Raw genomic sequence first — 24,900 nt, 5'->3', positions numbered from 1 at the left:
GGCAAAAGGGATGGCCTTTACGCCAAGCAAGAGTTCTATAGGGCCAACTAAAAGTAGGGTTGTTGAATTGCTTATACATTAATATAATTATGATAATATAAACAACTATACCATTATGACAAGTGTGGGGTGTTAGAAAGTGCTTTTCCTTAATTTAAATGTTAATTGCACCATTCTCAAAGTTGGAGTTGTTAACTAAGGTGCTTTTCAATTAATAATATCTTTAAAAAAATTTCAGGCTTTGCACGTGGGAAAATGTCTTCCTAATTTAACTACAAATATTTGTTTTACATATATTATTTTTTTACTTGTTATTTTTTTCTCTTTTCCTTCTTATCTGTTGATGTATTTGTAATCTATGTGCTATCAACCGATCTCTTAATATTTTACATTTTTTAATTATATATTACCTTAAGTCATTAACACTATTTAAAATTTCCATAACTGTTTTAAATATAATTTTGTTTAATATTTTAATTGTAATTCAAGAGTAGATTATGTATTTATTATTATTATATTTAGAGCAGAAGATAAAACTAATAATAAATTTATGATAAGGAAATGACTATTTATTATAGAAACAAATAATTTATTTTTTAAAAGAAAACAGATAATTTCCTTATAAGTACAAAATAATGGTTACAGTAATATGATTTTATTCATGAACACACAAAACCTTAAATTAATTGGTAAAAAAGTGTAAATTAATATTACATTTCATTATTCTTTTCAATTTCTGTGGATTAAAAAAATTATAATAGTATTTATATTGATTAATTTCCACATGTATGTTGATGTCCGTACCTATATTATTATATAAAAAGAGATTTTCTATTTTAGGATATACATTTTGTTTTTAATTTTATTTTTTAACTATTTTTTAAAATCAAAATAATTATTTTACAAATTTTATTCTTTAAGTGACTATCTTAAATTTAACAATTTTTTTATTGAATAGTTTTTTTTTCTAAACTTAACTATTTTTCTAAACAAAATATTTATAATAAAAAATTATCTTAAAAAGTAAACATTATCTAAAATTATAAAATTTATATAAATTTATTTTTGTGATTGTAATAAAAAATTATTGTTTTTTATTATGATAAAAAAAAAGTGAACGCATGCGAAATATTACGTTAATACTAAAAAGTTTTAACGCCAAATAAGAGTCGGTGAACACGAGTGAAAGTTACAAAAGTAAAGAAAGACAAAATAAAAGTCAAGTTTAGAAAAGGACTTATGATGACAAAGGAATTTATTAAGTAAAATAATGCTTTTACACCTAAAAATATTGTCGCCCACTTTAATAATATATAATATATACATTAGAATTTTAAATTAAAAAATATATAATTAAAAATTATTATTTTAAATTATTAAGTAAATGTTTTTTATTTGGTATTACCACCTTTAGTTTAATCATGTTTAAGAAATTACAAACAATTTTACAACTTTATTATCACACTATAATAGAGCGTGAATGTGTATTCAATGTTTTGCAAGACAAATCTTATTCATAAAATCTCACAAATACGTTCCAACACAAAACTAATTTTCTTTTGCAAACAATAATCCTTTTTAAGTTATTGACTATAAACCAAAATATGCATAATGGTAAGGTTTGATCATGTGTGTGCTGATTATTTGAATATTCCTATATAAGTATCCCATATCTCAGTTTATTTATTAGGACTTAATATGGTTTAAAAAACAACTTCAAACCTTACTTACCTCACTTTGTTGGTAGTTCGTGGGTAAGTTATCATATATTTCCTCTTCTAACAAGTCTAAATGCATATTCCCTTTAATATAAAAAAAATTACCCATGAAGTATTTCTATCTCAAAAAACAATTAAACAGAATCAAATATTTGATCATTTATGATTTTTCATTTTCACGATTCACAATATTAATTTTCTTATATGGTGTAATATTACAGTAATTATTGTAATTATTCATCATCATTATATTTAGAAAAGTATTTATCTATATCAGTGTTATTGAACTCGCGAGTTAACTCGTTAACTTGGTCGAGTTTATGAGTTCACATAGTGCTTTCGAGTTAACTCATAAGCAAACTCGTTTTCGGATAGGATTGGTGGAATCGGTGGTAGACTTGATAAACTCGCTTCAACTCGTGTGTCTGGTTCTGATTTTGCGAGTCTGGTTAGAAATTACAAAAACACAAAACGACTTTTTTTTAGGGTTCACCATATTAGGTTTTTTGAGCTTTTGTTTCACAGATTCACTCATTGTTCATCTTCGTTCATGGTTCATCTTCATTCTCGTACTCTCGTCTTTGATCTCGCCCTCTATCATGCCCTCGTTAATCAGGTTCGCCCTCCGTTCACTACAAGAAACACGCTTATTACCGACAGATAATTACCGAAGGTCAAGTGTCCTTCGGTAATTTGCGCTGCCCTGTAATTTATCCGCAGATACGAGGCTTCGGTATTGTGCACGATGACTTCACCTAAATTTTGGGTATTCCCTCCTCACTCATTTTCAATTTCAGCATTTCTCTTTCCCCCTAATTTCTCTCTTCGCTTCCCCCAAAATTGAAATTCGAAGGCATGTGAGGGTACCCCCAAATTTCTCCTCCTTCGTTTGATTCCCTTTTCTTTGCGCATCATCGGTCCCTTCCATCTTCTGTTGGCATAACGGTGGTGTGAAGAGTGCGGGCATTTCTGGTGGTGGAGCGGGTTCGTGCAATCGCGGAGGGTGCCTCCTTGTTAAGTTCACAATCATTTGCAGAGGGAAACACCTCCGATGGCGACGGCAGCGGAGCCAGAAGTGAAGACCTACTGGTGCCACGAATGCGATATGAGCGTGTCCCTCACACTCCTTCCCTCGCCTCTTCTCTGTCCCCATTGCCACACCTCCTTCCTCGAACTAATGGACTCTCCCTTCTCCCAAAACGATGCCGAATCACCCCTCTTTGACCTCATTTTCCAGGACGCGCTCTTACTCCTCTCCCCGAAGCCCCTCCCCGCCAAACCCCACCCTCTCCCCTCCGTCAACGTCTCACCCTCGCTCCTTTTCGCGCTCGACCCCAACGGCTTCGTTTTCTTCGCTGTGTGCAAAGACCAAATTTCCCTCTTTGACGCCGAGGCCAAATAATTTCCCTGCAAACACCTTTACCATGCTGGTTGCATCACGCCGTGACTCAACCTCCACGCGTCGTGCCCGTTGTGCAAACTTCGCCTTGAGGAAGAGGTGGCACAGGAGGAGGAAGACGAAGGTGACGGTGTAGCGGCAGAGATCCGGAGGGAGCCTCGAGGTGCCCAAGCGCCTTTGCTATACGGTGGTGCTCTGTCTTTTCTTTTCTTTATCTTGCATCTCTTTTTTAGTGCTAAATTAGACCAGAATTTTGCTCTGATAAACTAGCTTCACTGTAATAATTGTGAGAATGAAACTCCAATTTCGGTTGGAGTTCGAGATGACCATTGGAGAGAGTATAGAATTTTAGTTCGGTTAATGTGTGTGTGTTATAATTGTTGAAGAGTGTTGTTGATGACCAATCCTAATTGTGTTTTTCAACTGAACAAAATATCACAAAACCAACACACAAATAACACATATACCCATAATAAGTAAATATATTATCCTCACAAGTAAATATTCTAAATACTAATGCAAAATATATCAAACATAAAAAAAATACATGAAACATAAAAAAATAATTTAAAATAAATATACAAAAAAAATATTAAAAGCATATATTTATATAAAATTGAAAATTTTCTTGAACCTAGGAGCACAAAACATATTAGAACCGAAAGCTTTGTAAATCTTTGAAGTGTCAAGTGACAAATTGCATCTAGTATGAAGAACTTGAGCAAAAAGTAGTTGCATTAGCCTTTTGTTTCTGCTAAATGGGACCGGGGACACTCCTGCTACCTCCGTCCGGAAACACACCTCCTCCGCTAATCCGTCTTCCTCCTCTAGCCTCCTCTGCGCTCGGTCTCGGTGTAAGGGGGTTGACCTGCAGCAAACACTCCGACGCTCAAGTCAGAATGGGCTCTCGCAAGTCTATAATTATCAAATTGAACCGACCTTTTACCTTCCCCTTTGACTTCTATTTATACAATTACAGGGAATATTATTCATTAATTTACCTTTTAATGGCTTTCAATGCTTACTTTGAATACTCGACAAGGACCGTTACCTCCTTAACCACGCATTCAAGAGCATTTAACGGTTGTCTGCCATCTCCTTTTCTTGCGCTCACCCGATCGGTTATTTTACGAAACACCCGACCGGTTGCCTTCCTTCGGTAGTAACACAAGCCACAATTTGTTATCTACCCTCGGTAATGACACACTCTGTGGTCGGTCACTTACTCTCGGTAATATCACAAGCCGCGGTCGGTTGCCTACCGACGGTAGTAACACAAGCCCCCCAAGCCCTAGCAACTTCACTTTTGCGTAGGGTTTTGAAGTGACCTCTGTTCGGCCTTCCTTTCCCCTTAGCGAAATTTGACCATGTGTTCTGGCGGGAATTGATAAATCTTGCCCGTAACATTTAGGCGGGAAATGTGAAAAACGAAGCGTCTTCCCCCCTTAAACCGTCAGATCCTTCCATCACCGAAACGTCACATCTCCTGTACCGTCAGATCTTGCGACCTTTGACGCTCTAGATTTATCCGTTGGGTGAGTTTTACCCTAAGTATAAATACCTTTCTTTTCACCCTAGTTTATTACTGTGTCTACTCTCCCTACCGCCGCTAGTCTCTTCTCTTCCTTCGAATCTTCTCTACTCCTTCCATTTTCTCTCAGGTAATTATGTCATCTGATCTTTCCGGCAACGAGGGGAGGGGGTATGCTGATGAAGACAATTCCAGTCCGTCGACCTCCATAGCCTCCCTTGCTAGTCATGGTGCTAGGGCTTCACCCTCCGGGAACTCCTCCGATCTTCTAGTGGATAGTGATGCCCCTGATGAAGTCGCCATCCATGTGGACTCCACCGGCGCTTGGGACGGGAAGCCCCGAGATTGGCCTATTGTCCCCGGCTATGACTGGGTTCCTGACGAGGTTAGACAGATTCCTTCCTCCTTTTACAATCGTGACGCATTCCGGAGTCTGGTCACCCATACCTGCCTGGTCAAGAATGCTAATGACGCGAGACAGTTCAAACTTGCTATCTGTCAGCGGAGAGAGCGCGTCTGCCACGGTCGGGAGAACTACCGTACTGACTTCTTCTATGCTTATGCCACCCTGTTTAGGGATCTGAAGGTTCTCCTACCCTTCAATGACTTTCAGATGGGCGTACTAAAAACCCTCAACTTGGCTCCTACTCAACTTCATCCGAACGGGTGGGCCTTCATGCAAGCGTTTTCTGCTATTTGCGCTGGGTTGGCGCTTAAGCCGACTCCCCCAGCTTTCCTCTATTTCTTCCACGTGCAACCACACCCGACCAAACCCTGGGTATCCCTGCGGACGGTCGGGAATAAACATCTGCTGACTCTTTACAACAGCTCCTACAAAGACTTTAAAAGTCACTTTTTTAAAGTCGTGCCGACGGAGGCTGGATATGAAAGTTTTTGCAACCCCGGCCCCGTCCGGGATGCCAAGTTTCCTCATTACTGGACCCGAGACCCTCGGAAGGTCCTCTCCTGGCCCAAGCCGCAGATGCGTACCGAGGACCTGGATTTAATCAGTCAACTTTGTCAGCTACCCCCCAAGTCCTCATGCCGTGTTCTGATCGGGTTTCTTGGCAACAAGAACCTACCCTCTAATGTGTTCGGTAAGATACTTTTGGCCGTCCTTTACTGAGCAGCCCTTTGAACTTATCTGAGTTTTCGTTTGCCTTTGCAGATTACTTATCGAAGATGGATCCGTCCAGGGGTAGCACCTTCGCATGCTTGTTCGCTCAACGAGGGGGCGATGTGCGAAAACCGGGCGGGAGTTCTTCCCACGCCCCGTCCTCCACCACCGGACCTGTCGCTCCTCACTCAGTACCTCCATCTTCCATTCCTCCTCCCTCGGTCGAGATAGTTGTCACTCTAGCGCCCTCCAAATCCCCCCCTAAGAAGAAAGGGAAGCGAAAAGCCGCTCGGGACGCCTTTGTGGAGCCCCTCCATGCTAAGAGGATTTTGCCCGACGGGTCTCCTCTCCTTAGTCTGCTTAGTCCCAACTCCTGGGTATCCAAACACCTCCACTTCGATCATTTTGCCGAGGATAAGGCCCTGGTCAGTGGGATGACCGAGGAAGAAGCTTCCAACATGTCTTTGGAGCTGACGGCACGGGCGGCCTTATGTCAAGCCTATGCTAGCCATAAGAAAGCTTCTACTTCCGCCGAACTTCAATCACTCCAAGAGAAGCTGGAGTCTACTGTTAAGGCCAACCAGGACCTTACTCTTCGGATAGCTGAAACCGAACAGATGGCCGAAGAGGATAAGAAGAAAGCCAGCACACTGCTGACCGAGGCGCGCGCTACTCAGCGCCGCCTGCAACGGACTCTGGATGATGCCCAGCTGGACTTGCAAAAGGCCACTGCTTCCAACACCTCCTTGACTACCGAACGGGATTCCCTTCGCGATCGGGTAACTAAGCTGGAGGCCGAAGTCCAACTGCTGGGTGATGAAGTAGTGAACGAGCATGTGCTCGGTTTTGACAAAGCTCTCGCCCAATGCCACCTTCTCTTCCAAGTGCCAACCGACGATCCCCGTATCGACGTGAGCATGATGGTGATGGATGGCAAGTTAGTTCCCATCCATGCTCCCCCATCTTGCCCTCCGGTCGGCCAGGATGTCGACGCTGCCGTAGAGGTGATTGGAGAGACTGGCGAACCCGCAGGCCAGTCCTAAGTGCCTAGATTTAGGGTTTTATTTTAAAACATGTACCTGTAGTAGCATTTTGTAATTAATGAAGAATTTAATTTCCTTATGCCCCTTCGCCTTTGTCTCTATGCACTTGTATTTTCCTGTTCTCATTGTCTCCTCGCACTTAGCTTTTCCTTTCCTGCTTGGTTTATCTTTGCACGAGTTCCGCTCGGTTTAGGTCTTAGAAGCTCTCGGGGAGCGTGCTCTAAGACCAAGGTGAGAGCTCACGAAGAGACTGCCTCACCTGCTCGGTTTAGATCTTAGAAGCTCTCGGGGAGCGTGCTCTAAGACCAAGGTGAGAGCTCGCGAAGAGACTGCCTCACCCGCTCGGTTTAGGTCTTAGAAGCTCTCGGGGAGCGTGCTCTAAGACCAAGGTGAGAGCTCACGAAGAGGCTGCCTCACCCGCTCCATCGGTTTAGGTCTTAGAAGCTCTCGAGGAGCGTGCTCTAAGACCAAGGTGAGAGCTCACGAAGAGACTGCCTCACCCGCTCGGTTTAGGTCTTAGAAGCTCTCGGGGAGCGTGCTCTAAGACCAAGGTGAGAGCTCACGAAGAGGCTGCCTCACCCGCTCCATCGGTTTAGGTCTTAGAAGCTCTCGAGGAGCGTGCTCTAAGACCAAGGTGAGAGCTCACGAAGAGGCTGCCTCACCCGCTCCATCGATTTAGGTCTTAGAAGCTCTCGAGGAGCGTGCTCTAAGACCAAGGTGAGAGCTCACGAAGAGGCTGCCTCACCCGCTCCATCGGTTTAGGTCTTAGAAGCTCTCGAGGAGCGTGCTCTAAAACCAAGGTGAGAGCTCACGAAGAGGCTGCCTCACCCGCTCCATCGGTTTAGGTCTTAGAAGCTAATGAGGAGCATGCTCTAAGACCAAGGTGAGAGCTCACGAAGAGACTGCCTCACCTGCTCAATCGGTTGTCTCCTCGATACAAATTCTGTATAACACCAAAATTATGTGTAATGTCATGTATTATTAATCATTTATGAGGTATACAAAGCTTCTTAGCTGAAATAGAATTTTAAATGAGATGCGTTCTACGTATTGGGAATAGGCTTTCCCGTCGGGTGGTCCAAACGGTACGCTCCATTTTGCAAGTTTTGAACCACCCTAAAGGGACCTTCCCAATTGGCAGCTAGCTTTCCTGCCGACCGGTCCCGTCGGGCTTCTGCTGTTTTCCGCCACACCAGATCTCCTTCCACAAATTGTCTTGGCTTGACCTTGGTGTTATAGCGTCTCGCCACAAGTCGCTTGATAGCCTCCGCTCGGATCATGGCCACTTCTCTTCGTTCCTCCAGAGTATCTAACTCCACACGCATTTCTTCATTGTTATCTTGCAATCTTATCTCCCTTCGTAGTGAAGGTTCCCCTACCTCGACCGGCAGCATAGCATCTACTCCATATGTTAAGCTGAACGGGGTTTCACCCGTGGTTCCGTGCGGTGTGCAACGGTATCCCCATAAGACCTCCTGCAACTCGTCTACCCAAAGGCTCTTAGCTTCTCCAAGTCTTTTCTTCAATTCGCCTACGACAACCTTGTTGGCTGCTTCCACTTGACCGTTCGTTTGAGGATGCTCTACCGAGCTTGTCACATGTTTAATTCCCAACCGTTCGTAAAATTCTCCCAAACGCTTGTCAATGAATTGTCGCCCGTTATCTGTGACTATGACTTTAGGAATCCCGTATCTGCACACGAGCGTCCATACGAACTTTTGTACCCGGGCGACAGTGATCGTTGCGAGCGGCTCTGCTTCTACCCATTTGGTGAAGTAATCAATGACTACCAGCAGGAATTTCTTTTGTGCTCGTCCTACCGGAAAGGGTCCAACAATATCCATACCCCACTGTGCGAACGGCCATGGTGACATCAAGCTGTGTAGCTCTTCCGGTGGCCGATTGAAGTTTCGGCCATATTCTTGACACTTCAAACATTTTTGTACGAACGCTTTGCAATCCCTTTCTACCGTCGGCCAGAAATATCCCGCTCGTATCACTCTGGCCCGCAACGCTCGTTGACCTGTATGCATGCCACATGCTCCTTCATGCAACTCCCTCATCACATATTCGGCCTCCTCTGAGGTTATGCATTTCAACAAAGGGCAAGAGAATCCCCTCTTATAAAGGTCTTCTCCGATCGTTAGATAGCGAGCGGCCTTCTTTGCTTCCTGTACCCGCACTTGAGTCCCTTCTCCTGCCTCTGAATGATCTCACTTATGTCTTTCCTCCAGTCTGGTTGAGCGGATATCTCGTGAACGGCTAGGCTCTCCACCGATGGGTTCATCACGACTTGCCTTATGACCGAAGACAAGTGATCTTTTCCTTTGCTGTTGGCGAGTTTGGACAAGATGTCCGCCCTCGCATTTTGCTCCCTAGACACATGTTTGAACTCCACCGCTCGGAACTGCTTCACTAACTCCTTTACTTTATGAAAATATCGAAGCAACTGATCGTCTTTGGTCTGGAAACTCTCGGTCAACTGTCCTACCACCAATTGAGAATTCGTTCGGCATTTGACCGAAACCGCTCCCAACTCTTTGGCCAATTCTAGCCCGGCTAAAACTGCTTCATATTCGGCTTGATTATTGCTTATTTTGAACCGGAAAACAATCGCCTGTTCGACAACAAAGTTGTCCGGTCCTTCCAGAACAATACCTGCTCCTCCTCTAGACTTCTTAGAAGAGCCATCCACATAAAGGACCCATTCGTAAGGTCCTTCTTCCTCTTGTAACTCAGCCGCAAAATCGGCCAGGTGTTGCCCCCGGACTGATCCTCTCGGCTCAAATTGCAGTCCGAACTCTGACAACTCCACAGACCAACCTATTATTCTCCCCGCCAAGTCAGGTTTGCGCAGGATTTTTGCAATTGGGTGATCCGTTCGTACTATCACCTGGTGGCTTTGAAAGTATGGCCTCAAACGTCTTGCTGCCACCACCAAAGCCAAAGCAATCTTTTCCACCCTTTTGTACCTAGCCTCCGTCGGCTGCAATGTTCGGCTGACAAAGTACACAAGTTTAAATTCAGGTTGCTCCTGCACCAGTGTCGAACTGACCGTGTCTTCCGAAACCGCCAAGAATAGCTGTAATGGGTGTCCTTCATTAGGTCGCCCCATGATCGGTGGGCTGATCAGTATGCGTTTTACCTCGCTAAAGGCTTGCTCACCCTGGTCGTCCCAATCCTTGCCTGAACTCTTCTTCATAATTTTTACAATCGGTTTTATTCGCTCGGCCAACTTGGGGATAAACCTAGATAGGGAAGTGAGTCTTCCCACCAACCTCTGGACCTCCTTCAGCTTGCTCGGACTTCTCATTTCCAGAACCGTTCGACATTTATCTGGGTTCACCTCAATGCCTCTAGTTGTTAGCAGGAATCCCAGAAACTTTCCCGCCGGCACCCCAAACGTACATTTACCTGGATTGAGGCGCATGTTATACTTGCGTACTTGTTGGAAGACCTCTGCCAGATCTCGCACATGATCTTCTACCGAACGGCTTCTTACCACCATGTCGTCCACATATACTTCCATACATCTACCAAGCTGTTCAGCAAATATCCTATCCATCAATCGTTGGTAAGTGGCCCCTGCATTCTTCAACCCGAACGGCATAACATCATAGCAATAATTTGACCGCTCGGTAATGAATGTCGTTTTGTCGCTGTCCGGGGGAAACATGGGGATTTGGTTATACCCTGAATAGGCATCCAGGAAGCTTAATACTTGAAATCCGGACGCCCCATCCACCAGCGCATCAATACTTGGTAGTGGATAAGAGTCCTTGGGACACGCTTTATTCAGGTCGGTGTAATCGGTACACATCCTCCACTTTCCACTCATCTTCTTCACCATCACAACGTTCGCCAGCCACGTTGTGTACTTAATTTCCCGAATGAAATTAGCTTCTAACAGCTTCTTCACCTCAACTGCTATTGCCGACCGCTTTTCCTCCCCCATTCTTCTCTTCTTCTGAGCGACCGGTCGGGCTTCCCTGAATAATGCCAGTTTGTGTGACATTACCCTCGGATGTATTCCTGGCATATCAGCCGCAGTCCAAGCGAACAAATCCTTGTTGTCTTTCAACAAATTGCCAATTAGATTGGCCTGATCTTCCTGCAATTCACTCCCGATGGATGTATTTTGTTCTTCCTTCGGCCCTAGGCGGAAGGGCTGTGTCTCTCCCATCGGCTCCATACGATCGTCAGTATTCGTCCTTGGATCTAGGTCTGCCATGGCTACTTCAGATCGTCCTCTCCTACTCCGACTGCGTGAACCCGACGACGAAGGTTGAACCTTCAATCCTGCCATATAACATTCTCGCGCGATCCTTTGATCAGACCGGACGACACAAATGTTTCCATTGTCTAATGGAAATTTCAATGTAAGGTGAGGCGTGGAGACGATTGCCCCAAATGCGTTGAGACACGGTCGTCCTAATAATACATTGTATGAAGTGTTAGCATCCACCAGCAAGAACCTGGTTTTCACTTCCTTGCTCCGTTCGGTTCCCAAGCATGTTCTAAGGTCCACATATCCCCTTGTGTCAACACGCTCCCCCGAAAATCCCACTATCTGCTCGTTGTATGGGGCGATCAGGTCCTCTGAAATGTCCATCTGTTGGAAGGTTTTCCAGTACAAGATATTAACCAAACTACCTTGATCCACTAACACCTTTCCCACGCTATACCTAGCAATAACTGCCGTTATCACCATCGGATCATCCTCATCCGGATCAGGAGCATGGAAATCTTCATCCGTAAACGTGATTGGCGGCATGTGCCGCTTCCTCACATCTACCCTATGGACACTCTTGAGCTCCCTCAAGTTCCTTTTTCTTGCAGATGCCGACGATCCTCCCGCAAATCCACCTGAGATAGTGTTTATGGTCCCTCGCAATGATCGGTCATGACTGCGGCTTCTACTCCTTCTACGTTCAGGCCGCCGGTCTTCTCTTCTATTATCTCTTTCCACCCTCGTCCTCCTGGGCGGGCTTCTTGTCTTCCTTTCTTCCTTCACAAACCTCCGTAAATGACCCGCTCGGATCAAGTCCTCCACCTTATCCTTCAACACCGTGCACTCCTCCGTGTTGTGCCCTATGTTCAAGTGATAAGTGTAGTGTTTAGTCCCATCTGGTTTTGGTGATGACTTAGACGGTCTCACCTTCATAAGATCTGCACTTAGAGCTTCTTCTAGTACCCTCGCTCGTGGTGCGTTCAATGGGATGTAATGCTCGTATCTTCCTCCCCTGGGGCCATCTCTAAATTTCTGGCCCTTTGGCCGTTCGTTCGGGACGAACGGTTTCTTGCCTTCTTTCTTCTCTTGCCCCGCGCTCGTCCCTTGATCCTGCTGCCTTCGTTGAACCGCCCTCATCTCTTCAATTCTAATGAAACGAGCGGCTCTTTCTTGTAGCTCGTCTAGGGTCACTGGCGGCTCAGCAAATAGGTTATCAGCAAACGGGGAGGGTCTCAATGCGGTCGCCAAAGTACTGATGGTGAACTTCTTGCCCACCCCCCTTACTTGCCGCGCGGTTCGGTTGAACCTGTCCATGAAAGCCCTAAGACTTTCTCCCTTTTCCTGCTTTATATTAGTTAATTCCAGGTATGTCAGGTTTCGCGCACGTCCCGCCGAAAACTGTCGTTCGAACATATCCCTCAATGTTGTGAAACTATTGACGGTTCGTGGTCTTAATGAGTGGAACCAGGCTAGGGCTTCTCCCTTTATTGACAAAGAAAAAACCCTACACCACACATTCTCCCTAGGTGAATATATAGTCATTGCGTCCACAAAGGACCTCAAATGCTCCTCCGGATCACCCGAGCCATCATATTTTTCCATGGCTGGGAACGATCGATCCGGGATCTGTTCCACCATAATCGTGACCGTAAATGGGTGCAACGCTCTAACCCGACCAGCTGGAGCGGGGCGGTTAGCAGCCCTATGCGAACCAGCCTCACTATGTTCCTCCCCCAGACCATCACTCTCCGGCATAGATCTGGTGTCATCCTCTGAATCGGATTCAGTTTCCGGTAGCTCCACCACCGGTGATTGGGCTCTCGCCGCAGATGGTCGATCAGCTTGCGTCCCTCGGGCTGCATCGCGCTCCGCCCTCAGGGTCTCTATCTCTGCCTGCATAGCCTCCATTCTTCTCCTCATCTCCTGTATGAATGCTGCTGGGTCTTGATCCATCCTTATGGTTGTAAAGGTTATCTCCTACTTCCCTCGGCCCCACGGTGGGCGCCAAAATGTTTCTGCTGAATGGGACCGGGGACACTCCTGCTACCTCCGTCCGGAAACACACCTCCTCCGCTAATCCGTCTTCCTCCTCTAGCCTCCTCTGCGCTCGGTCTCGGTGTAAGGGGGTTGACCTGCAGCAAACACTCCGACGCTCAAGTCAGAATGGGCTCTCGCAAGTCTATAATTATCAAATTGAACCGACCTTTTACCTTCCCCTTTGACTTCTATTTATACAATTACAGGGAATATTATTCATTAATTTACCTTTTAATGGCTTTCAATGCTTACTTTGAATACTCGACAAGGACCGTTACCTCCTTAACCACGCATTCAAGAGCATTTAACGGCTGTCTGCCATCTCCTTTTCTTGCGCTCACCCGATCGGTTATTTTACGAAACACCCGACCGGTTGCCTTCCTTCGGTAGTAACACAAGCCACAATTTGTTGTCTACCCTCGGTAATGACACACTCTGTGGTCGGTCATTTACTCTCGGTAATATCACAAGCCGCGGTCGGTTGCCTACCGACGGTAGTAACACCTTTCAAATAAAAAAACAAAAAAAAAACTTGAGCAAACCTCTCTCTCGTGATATCAAAATGAAAGCAAAGTGGAGGTTATGGAGTTAGATATGTAGAAAGGAAAGGAAGAGAAGATAATGGATGAGTGGTAGTAGTGGTGAAATGACAATGTGGTGGCATTTGATGACGAAAACAACGAAAGATGGTTAAAAAATGGTGTTCCCAAATAACCAAAACAATGGAGGAAGATAGAAACGCCTTTGTAAAAATTTTGTTAAAAATTACCTTAGCTAGCACTTTATGCTTCAGTTATAATAAAAATCAAAATCAAATCCTCTCGCTCAGATAAAATAATAAAAAGAATAAAAAATTTGAAATTTTTTGAAAACTTTTGCAATCCTTTTAGTCTCGACTTTTTAAAAACTAAAGCAGAACCTATATATGGCTTTGATTGTTCAATAACTATTAAAGTCAAATCTCCTTGCTCAGATGAAATAATTAAAAAATAATAGACATTTTGAAAACTCTGTGTTAAGACAAGATCATCTAAAAAAATGAGATCGTTTAGCATTTCCAATTTTGAAGTTTAACAAATAACCTTAAAGGAAAAAAAAAGTCTACAAATAAACTATTTATTAAAATAACATTTTTATAAAAATAGCATTTTTCAACATTTAATGTCTAACAAACAATGTTTTACAAACAACGTCTATATAAAGGAAACATCTGTGTATGCTTAACAAAACATTGAATCTTAAAATTTTATATCTAAGCAGTGTTGAACAAATAAATGTTTAAAGAAAAGACTCGTCTAAAAAAAGCTCGCTAGACGATGTATAACTTACAAGCTGTTTTATAAAATAAATGTCTAATGTTTGTCATCATCTAAAGATCATATATCAAACGCTTTTCTTCCTAAACTTTGCTTCTATCAACAAGCTTACATGTGCCAAAATGTTTCAAATACGCAATATGCCTTAACCTTTACTAACATTTAAAACATTTATCACATGTATGAAAAAACACCTATTTGCTTGTATGTTTTGTTCTCTTTATCTGTGTAGATCATAAAAGTACAAGACCTTTACTCAAATTCCTACACAAGAAGGATAAAGACGTTAAGAGATAGGAAGACATTCTGATGTTTCCTTAAAGCTTCAAGCTTTGTAGAATCGTACAAGCTACTTTTGTCAAAGTTCTGATAAGGCACTGGCTTTGCAACGTAGACCTGAGTCTAACTACCTACCTAAAAAGGCTACGAAGTTTATATGGAAGTCAACTCTCTATCTAACGGATCTTTCTTAAAGAAGGCTATATATAGATGATTGCGTGAAGAGAAGACAAGAAGAATACGTGCATATAGTCAAGTTTGCTATTACATTGTCTCTCTTTCTTTGCATCGTCTAACGCTTTCATTTAAAAAGAAAATCTTTACAAGTATTTCAGATTTTCTTTGTATTGTAAACTTATTCTCTCTCTCTCAGAGTTATCCAAATTTGACTTGTTTGAAAAACCTTTTTGGTTATGTTGTAAATTCCGAAGTGAATTAAAACACTTGGTGTTTAACTCAATTGAGTTAAACGATCTAGTTAGTTAACAGGTTGAAACCAGAAGTGGTTGATAATACTTGTCGTAAACCAGAAATGGTGAAACTCGTATAATCTTTCTAAAGATTAGTGAAACCCCTTAAGAGGTCTTAAGATAGAACTAAACATAGCTCAAGTTGAAAGAAATTAGTATAAAAATTGTGTTATTGTTTTACCTTTTAAATGTTTTCCTAAAGTTTCTTTTAAAACATACAAACATCTAATTCCTAATTCCTACTAAAGTCATTAACACTATTTTTGTGAAAATGTTTTAAAACACTATTTAAAATTCCATTTTCTAGTGTTTTATGTGTTTCATCATGCACCTTTTAACTTCAATGAGAAATTGATAAAAAAAATGTATGACTTTAGTCATATCAAAAGCCAATCTCCTGATAAAATAAATAAACTAATAAAATAATAAAAGAAACTTTGAAAAATTTAAAAATTTTCATATATATTTCAACTTCGATGGTAGAAGAACCGAAATAAAAAAAGAATATATACTTCAATTATTAACCAAAATCAAATTCTAAGATAAAATAATTAAAATAATAATAAAGTTTTTTAAAATATTTGAAAATTTTCATACTGACCTCGATTAATAGAAAAAGTAAGAAAAAAAAAGTGTTATAATATTGCAAAAGTTAAACGTTGGTGTTGGAACGTTTTACAATGTTAATATTCTTTTATTAATATTTTTAATAATGAGCAACAATCAAATTTTTAAGTGTTGCAGCAGTCAAATTATTTATTGCTTTTATTGTTTTTTATTGATTTTATTCTTCCCTAGCTCTATAAATAGAGAGCTCTTTCTCCATTCCAAAACACATCCCAAATCAGTCTTTTCTCATTTTCATTTCTTCTTTTCCTCTTTTAAAATTATTTTGGGTTTATTTTATACTCTTTTTAGAGATCCTTGCTAGTTCTGAGATCCTCAGAGATATTATGAGAAGTTCTTGTTGTATCTTGGGGGACTTGCGCAATACCCCGCGGATAAGTCTTTAAAGATAGTGAAACTACATGCCTCAAGAAATTTTGTTCGTGATTCTGTTAGCCTTTTACAACAATCTTAAGGACTTATGGCTGACATCAATCCTGAAGGATCAAAACTTTGTTTCCAGAACTCAAAAGGTATTTGCGAAACCACTTACGGATGTGTCAAAAGTCGAGGTCTTCTCTAGACAGAACTTCCGAAGGGTAGCAAGATGCCCACAACAATGGTGGCTTTTGATAACATTTGTAGAGACCATGAATGGGGATGAAGAAGAGGGAGACGAGGCGACAAAACTTTCATGTGTCATGCCTTTGTAATGTTTGAGGAAAGGTGGAAAAGATTTTCTCTCCAAAGAAAGGAAAAGAAATAAGAAGATGAGGTACTTGAGTAATTTTTCGTATACTTTACCTACAAATGAGAGAAGCACAACCAGGTATTTTCTCGTTTACCAATCTTAAATATTTTAAAATTGTGGTGGTATAGGTAATTTTACTTACTTGAAGAAATAAATTTGGCTTTTCACCTAATGATATTACTCTAAATCTAGAAGTAGAGAATATTTCGTTATATATTTATATATGAAGATATGCTAATGATTGATTCATGCAATCAGATAATATTTAAAAATTAAGGTTTCTAGGATCAAATTTTGAAATGAAAGACATGGGTGAAGCCAATGTGATTTTAGGTATTAGAACCATAAGGAAGGGAGATAGTATATTACTATCCCAAGAACAATATATTGAGAAACTTCTTAAGAAGTTTAGGTTTTATGACCTCAAACCAGTGAATACCCCTTATGATGCTAATTCTAAATTACTGGAAAAATAAAGGAGAATCTATATCTCAACCTCAGTTTTCCCAGATAATTGGGAGCTTACTGCACTTGATGAGCTTTTCTAGACCTGATATTGTTTATGCAATAGGTAGACTGAGTAAGTACACTCAATGTCCAAATCAAGAACATTGGGATGCACTTGCTAGGCTTATGAGATACTTAAGAGGTTCAATGGATTATGCCATTGAATACAGTGGATTTCCCGCTATACTAGAAGGGTATAGTGATGCTAACTAGATCTCTGATCCAAATGAGACAAAATCCACTAGTGGTTATGTATTCACACTTGGGGGTGATGCGATTACATGGAGATTAGCTAGACAAACAATTATTGCAAAATCAACAATGGAATATGAGTTTGTTGCTCTTGAGATGACTGGTAATGAGACTGAGTGGTTGAAAAACTTCTTAGCGAACATTTCACTAAGAATGAAACCAACCCTATCGGTATCAATACTACTGTGATTGCCAATCGGAAATAGCTATAGCTAAAAACAAGAATTACAATGGAAAGAATAGACATATCCAATTGAGACAATTTGGTGAAGTAGTTGCTAAAGAGTGGAACTAAGTCATAACAAAATCTAGTAGATCCTCTGAAAAAACCCTTGGAAAGAAATATGATCTTAGAAACATCGAGGGGTAATGAGACTTAAGCCACTAGCAAACAAACAAGTGATGGTAACCCAACCTTTGTGATTGGAGATCCCATGAATAAGGTTTATATGGGTAAAAACAAGTCACTTGTTAGTTCTGATAGCACTAATTTGATTTTAAATCAAATATGTTCATTCCTATGATGTGTGTGAAAGTGCTAGAGACTACATTATTGAGAGATTAAACTTTGTAATTAATCAAAGTTTTTAATGATCTTCATATCCCTTATGGGTGGTGTATGATTTGCAACATACACTTGATGAAATCACCTATATGAGTGTCAAGTGTGGTCGCTTGCATGAGATCTTGGCATGATAGCTAGAGCACTCATGAATACCGGGCACGTGCATGGCCTAGTAAGCGCAACACAACTATAACAGCAAGGATTGTGGGAGTGTATTGTGATTGATAAACCTCTAACACATGTCAAGTGTCTTTGGTTCATATAGCTTGTTATACCAACTACACTGTGTGTTAAGTTTATAAATCTAAGACTGGTTCATATAGCCTACTATACCAATTCTTATGCATTACATCCTATGAGACCCAAAATAATTTTTTTTTTCTTTCAACTCTCTTTTGCAATATGTGGGGGATTGTTATAATATTGCAAAAGTTAAACGTTGGTGTTGGAACATTTTACAATGTTAATATTCTTTAATTAATTGATAACGTTAATATTTTTAATAAGCAACAATCAAATTTTTAAGCGTTGCATCAGTCAAATTATTTATTGCTTTTATTGTCTTTGATTGATTTTATTCTTCTCTAGCCCATTCCAAAACACATCCCAAATCAGTCTTTTCTCATTCTCATTTCTTCTTTTCCTCTTCTAAAATTATTTTGGGTTTATTTTATACTATTTTTAGAGATTCTTGCTAGTTCTGAGATCCTCAAAGATATTATGAGAAGTTCCTGTGTATCCTCGCGAACTTGCACAATACACTGTGGATAAGTGTTTAAGGATAGTAAAACTACACACCTCAGAAAATTTTGTTCATGATTCTCTCATCCTTTTAAAATAAGAAAGTGAAGGTATAGGACACTGAAAATATTATTTATTAGTTATTTAAGTAGAAGTTTGAATATATATATATATATATATATATATATATATATATATATATATATATATATATATATATATATTATTCTTAAATTATCCGTGTTCCTGAATTTATACTTAACTAATTTTACAAAATTGATTTATCTTAAAAAAAAGTCAATTAAGTTACAATTAAATTATAATACATAAGTTAAGATTTTAAATAAAAATAATTATTTTTCACTATTAGTTATAGATATAGTCCATTTATAAAATTAAATGAAGTTATAATTGAATTATAACATTCAAACCCAAACTATTACCTTCTTAAAAAGGTTATAATTATATTCTAATTAAAGATTATAGCTTTTAACATACTCAGTTGAACATTAATAATAGAGTTAAGATCATCACAATTTAATTCTCATTAAGATGAAATGAATTTATGAATTCCATAATTCAAAAATATTATATTAATGTCTTAATTTTGTCCATTCATTTCTTGTATAAAAAAAAAGCTAGATTGAATATCTTATTTACGTAAATTAATAAATTAATGCACATTTAGTCTTATCATTATGTTAAACTGCCGATCTTATCTTTCAATCATTTATAAAACATTTTCTTAATAAAATTTGAGTTGGGTTCAGATTCATATTCCTTATTCGGTTCTCAACGCATATTTAACTTTCTGATTTTACAATTTTTAATATTTATGAATAATTATAATGTAATAATACACATTTATTATGTATTAAAAGAAATGTATAAGGAGAAAATTTCCCTGGAAAAAAAATTAGTGAAAAACAAAAGGGTAAAATAGGATACATAATAAAGGCACCATCGAGCTAACCGTTGGTTTCTCAAAATTCCATGTTTGACTGGGCAAAACCACACAGACAGAAACGGCAAAATACTTATAGCCTCTCCGTTAGTTATAGTCACTTTGCCAAATCCCAATTCAACCCTCACTCTCGCGCCCAATTCGCCCTCTCTCTCTTTCTCCCTCTCATTTTCATTCCCGAGCTTCGGTCAAGTCTCAACGTTACTTTACGCTCCGTTAATCGGCGCCGAGGTATCCATTTCTAACCATTTGTTTTTTTCTTGAATCTCACGTAACCGAAACAATACCGATTTTGTCACCATGATCAATGTTTTTTTGGCTTCGTGCAATGTATGCATGAAAGTGTTTCCGTTTTTGATGCGATGAAGCTATCTCTGCTGCATTGATTTGTTCTCGCAATGTGTGAGGGGTTCGAGCTGATTTCAGATAGTGTGAGTGAATGATCATAACCAGGTAGCGAATTTCAAGTAGTGTAGGTGATTGAGAACGCATTTCTGAGTTACTAAGTTAAGCCGGCGCTTTTTAACGGTTTTATTGTTTGAGTTTTGACGAAATTTTGTAGTGGTGTTTGTTTTTAGTTTTGTAATTTACTGTTTATCGATTGCCAATATTATTATACTATATATTTTTCTAATCTCTTGATATCGGTTATTAGTTTCCTTTTCTAATTTAAACTTTTTGAATGGATAATTTTTTAATTGTGTTATTTTCAGGTGGATTGCTGGTTTAGTCATTTGAATGAGTATTTAGTAGCTTTTTGGTGATAGTATAATGGAAGAAGAGGAAGAACCAAAAGAGACAAAAATATCTGATAATGGATTGCATGGTCATGAAGGGAATAATAGGGGAATGGAGCGAGTTGTTAAGAGTCCTCAGGAGGAAAATGTACATGGAGATAATTTAAAATATTTATCCGGGGTGTACTCAACAGAGGGTGATCTTTACCCAGTTCCTGACATGCCACATGATCATCTTACTTCTAGCCCTGGGTCAGAGGGGCATTTTGGTCACACCGACAATGAGTATCCTCCATCAGTTAATTTTGGTTCGCCTACATATTCTTCTGTTAGTTCTCCACAAAAGCATTGGGAAAAAAATGCAGGGCAAAATTCGTCTGCAGAATTATTGCATTTAATTGATTCTGCTATAATGGGGAAACCTGAAGGTATGGAGAAACTGAAGAATATTGCAAGCGGAGTAGAAATTTTTGGGAATGGTGAAGAAATGGACAGTGTGCCTTTCTTAATAGTAGATTCACTTCTTGCAACAATGGGCGGTGTCGAAAGTTTTGAAGAGGACGGTGATAATCCTCCTAGTGTAATGCTGAACTCTCGGGCAGCTATTGTGTCAGGTGAACTGATTCCCTGGCTTCCTTACGTTGGTGATTCTGATGTTGTCATGTCACCTAGGACACGAATGGTAAGGGGACTTCTTGCTATATTAAGGGCGTGCACCAGAAACAGAGCAATGTGCTCAATGGCTGGTCTGTTAGGAGTACTGTTGAGAACAGCAGAAAAAATTTTCACTGTAGACGTTGGCTTAAATGGGCAAATAAGGTGGGATGGAACTCCTTTGTGCCGCTGCATACAATACTTGGCTGGGCATTCTCTTACTGTTAGTGATCTTCATAGATGGTTCCAAGTCATTCCAAGAACACTCACCACAATTTGGGCTTCACGCTTGATGTTTGCATTGGAAAAAGCAATTAGTGAAAAGGAATCTAATGGACCAGCTTGCACGTTTGAGTTTGATGGGGAAAGTTCTGGTTTGCTGGGTCCAGGTGAGGGTCGTTGGCCATTTATCCACGGGTATGCATTTGCAACATGGATCTACATTGAATCATTTGCTGACGCACTAAATACAGCAACAGTAGCCGCTGCAATTGCTGCGGCTGCATTTGCTAAATCAGGTAAGTCATCAGCTATGTCGGCTGCTGCAGCAGCTAGTGCTCTTGCTGGTGAAGGTACGGTACACATGCCACGTTTATTCAGTTTTTTATCTGCTGATAATCAGGGTATAGAGGCTTACTTTCATGCTCAATTTTTGGTTGTTGAAATTGGTTGTGGAAAGGCAAAGAAATCTGCTTTACATTTTACTTATGCATTTAGACCACAATGCTGGTACTTCATTGGTCTTGAACATACAAGCAAGAATGGTATCCTTGGGAATGCAGAAAATGAAATTAGATTGTATGTAGATGGGTCTTTACACGAAGTTCGTCCTTTTGAGTTCCCCAGGATTTCCAAACCCCTTGCATTTTGCTGCATAGGAACTAACCCTCCTCCTACTATGGCCGGTTTGCAACGGCGACGCCGTCAGTGCCCGTTATTTGCGGAGATGGGGCCTGTTTACATCTTCAAGGAACCAATTGGCCCTGAAAGGATGGCACGCTTGGCTTCTAGAGGAGGGGATATAGTACCTTCTTTTGGCAATGGAGCAGGGTTACCATGGCTAGCAACAAATGCCCATGTGCAGAGCAAGGCAGACGAAAGTGTTCTTTTGGATGCAGAAATTGGAGATTTCATTCACCTACTCTATCATCCTAGTTTGCTCAGTGGGCGTTTCTGTCCAGATGCTTCACCTTCTGGTGCTGCAGGTCAGATAATTTCTGGGTGTTGATTTTACGGTAATATATACATTTTTCTGCTACTGCCTAACTATGTTATTTTTCATGAAAAAAATGCTTGATAAATAATCTAAGTGTTATTAATAGGGTATTAATGCTCTACTAGAAGTTGTTAGAAGTTCATAGAAGGTTCTAGAGATCTTTTTGTAGTTATTACTTTGGGGCTAGAGTTTTCTATATATAGATGTAGTCACTATTTGGAATGAATCAATTTAAATAAAAGTATTCTTTATTTTATATTAATTCTTTCAAGTTGATACCAGAACTCCTAATCTTGGGATTTCTGCTTCTACATTTGTTTTTACCGTCTTAGTTAGGTTCCTTTTGAGATTGTCTAAAGTACACCCATTTCTTTTAAATATTGGGGTTACTTGAAGTGTACCCAATTTGTGGTTATGTGCCGTTGCTGCACCCCATCTGTCGTACCTTTGCTGGAGCCGTCCCTGGAGCTTCCGCCATTGCCATCGTCAGAATTATTGTTGTTATCATCACCATCATCATTGTCGGAACTTTTTGTTTATTGTTCTCCTTTAATTAAGAGGGGGCTAAGGAATCTCCATTATTTATTTAAGCATGACAACTCTACTAAGCAATGTTGAATTTCTAACTTTAGAGATACATGCACTATGTGCTGAAATTGAATATTTGATATCTCTAATGTGTCTATAGTAAGTCACCTTCTAGTACTGGCTTTGTAGTCGTGACTGGTAAGAACTTCAAACTTTATATAAATACTCTTGGATTCTAGATTCTAGTGTGACAGACCATATGATCCCTTACTCATCTCTTTTAACATCATATGTTTTTTTTTGGGTAAAACATTACTATTGCTAATGGGACTCGTATCCCAATAACTGGACATGGTAAATTGCACGCTTCTTGTTTATTCACACTTGTTATGAATTAGCATGAAATCCATTTATAAATGTATTGAAAAAAACCTAGGTGGTATAGTGTTTTTAGCATAAAAATGAATAATAACACTTCTAAGAAAACACTGTTATTGGAAGATATTGTAATTTCATATTTATATAGAGAACCGTGCCCATGAAAATACAGAATATTCTACCATGCAATATTTGAGTCATCGAGTAAGTAACATAGTGGATTTCTTTTATGTGTAACTTATGCTTATCTGACCAGGCATGATATAACTGTCTTTTCGTGCGCTTGATTAGCTGAATTCAATTTCTTTATCCGTTATGTGGTTTGATTTTACGAATTAACTACAGATTAGTAGGAGTTACAATTTTAGTCTCTATTTCTTTCTAGTCTCTTCCTTTTCTTATTATTTTTAGTTTTAGTGAAGACTAATCCCCTTGAGGTCGCCGGTTCTTTCCATCTTTCGTCAGTTCTTAATTTTGACATCACTGATTATTTGTTGGATATTCCATGGCTTGTTCTAAGGAAGTCCAACAACAACAATAGCCAAGTCTTTTTGAACAAGGAAGGTGGGGTCAGTTACATGGATTAAATGACGCCCCCAATACTATGTCATAAATCATGTCTATAGACAAAGTATTGGTATTTAAATCCTTCTTAGGAAACAACTTTGTGTACAATATTCTAGTATTTAAAATCCAGATCGTTAAGTTTAGTGAAATAATTTCATGTATATCAGACCATTTTATAAAATTTCTTTTATCAAGGCATGTAAAATATGCACTGATGTACTTGTTATGATGGGTTCCTTTATTGTGATTCAGGAGTGCTTCGACGCCCAGCCGAGGTTCTAGGGCAAGTCCACGTTGCTACACGAATTCGACCTGTGGAGGCTTTGTGGGCATTGGCTTACGGTGGTCCATTATCTTTGCTTCCCTTAGCAATTAGCAATGTACACGAGGATACTCTAGAACCACGGAAGGGGAATATTTCTGTGTCTGTAGCCACTTCATCCCTTGCTGGTCCAATATTTCGAATTATATCAATGGCCATTCAGTATCCGAGGAACAATGAGGAGTTGGCTCGTTGCAAAGGTCCTGAGATTCTTTCAAAGATTTTAAATCACCTTCTCGAAACCCTGGCTTCACTTTGTGAAGGAACATATGATGGTGTAGGTGATGAGGAACTTGTTGTTGCAGTTGTCTCACTTTGTCTATCTCAAAATATCAACCATACTCTCAAAGTGCGTCTCTTCACCACACTGTTGCTGGATTTAAAAATTTGGAGTTTATGTAGTTATGGCATACAAAAGAAGCTTCTATCATCACTTGCCGACATGGTTTTCACTGAGTCGGTAGTGATGCGAGAGGCCAATGCCATTCAAATGCTTCTTGATGGCTGTAGAAGAAGCTATTGGACTGTTCCGGAAAAGGATTCAGTAAATAACTTTCATCTAACTGGATCAACAAGACCTACTGGTGAGGTCAATGCGTTGGTTGACGAGCTCTTAGTGGTAATTGAACTTCTAATAGTGGCAGCATCTCCTACATTAGCATCAGATGATGTTCGATGTTTACTTGGGTTCATGATTGACTGTCGACAACCTGGTCAGGTAAGCAATACGCTAATATGAAGCACGCAACATATTATAATTCATGTTTCTTATAATAAAATATTCTGATGTCACGTTTTTGCAGTTCGTGTCATACAATACAGAAATACTGTATTATACAATAACATCCTCTTAGGCCATTCTTGTTGAGGTTACCGTATGCCGAAAGGCTTTGCTTGTGTATTTCATGCTTCCGATGGGTTTTTCTTGTAGTTTTTACCTTTGGTTTTATGTTTTAAGAATTTTTAGAAAC

General features: G+C 40.0%; 1 protein-coding gene and 2 pseudogenes across 1 annotated transcript in view; 2 read left to right on the top strand and 1 right to left on the bottom strand.

The window, feature by feature from the left end:
• Nucleotides 1–2,769: 2,769 nt before the first annotated feature.
• On the top strand, nucleotides 2,770–3,387 carry LOC148191143 (uncharacterized; annotated as a pseudogene).
• A 5,564-nt stretch (nucleotides 3,388–8,951) lies between these two features.
• Nucleotides 8,952–12,992, bottom strand: LOC148191142 (uncharacterized; annotated as a pseudogene).
• Nucleotides 12,993–20,298: 7,306 nt separating this feature from the next.
• The window catches only part of LOC148191141 (BEACH domain-containing protein C2-like), a 7,473-nt gene continuing 2,871 nt past the window's right edge, over nucleotides 20,299–24,900 (top strand). The window contains exons 1-2 of the mRNA XM_088101307.1: nucleotides 20,299–22,123; nucleotides 23,860–24,647. Coding sequence (XP_087957433.1) covers nucleotides 20,299–22,123; nucleotides 23,860–24,647 — 2,613 coding nt within the window. The remainder of the gene's footprint in view (nucleotides 22,124–23,859; nucleotides 24,648–24,900) is intronic.

This window comes from Vigna umbellata, chromosome 11 (genome assembly GCF_029865625.1).
Source record: "Vigna umbellata cultivar VRB3 chromosome 11, Vumbellata_1.0, whole genome shotgun sequence".
Taxonomy (NCBI): Eukaryota; Viridiplantae; Streptophyta; class Magnoliopsida; order Fabales; family Fabaceae; genus Vigna; species Vigna umbellata.
This window is presented reverse-complemented; position numbering and strand designations above follow the sequence as displayed.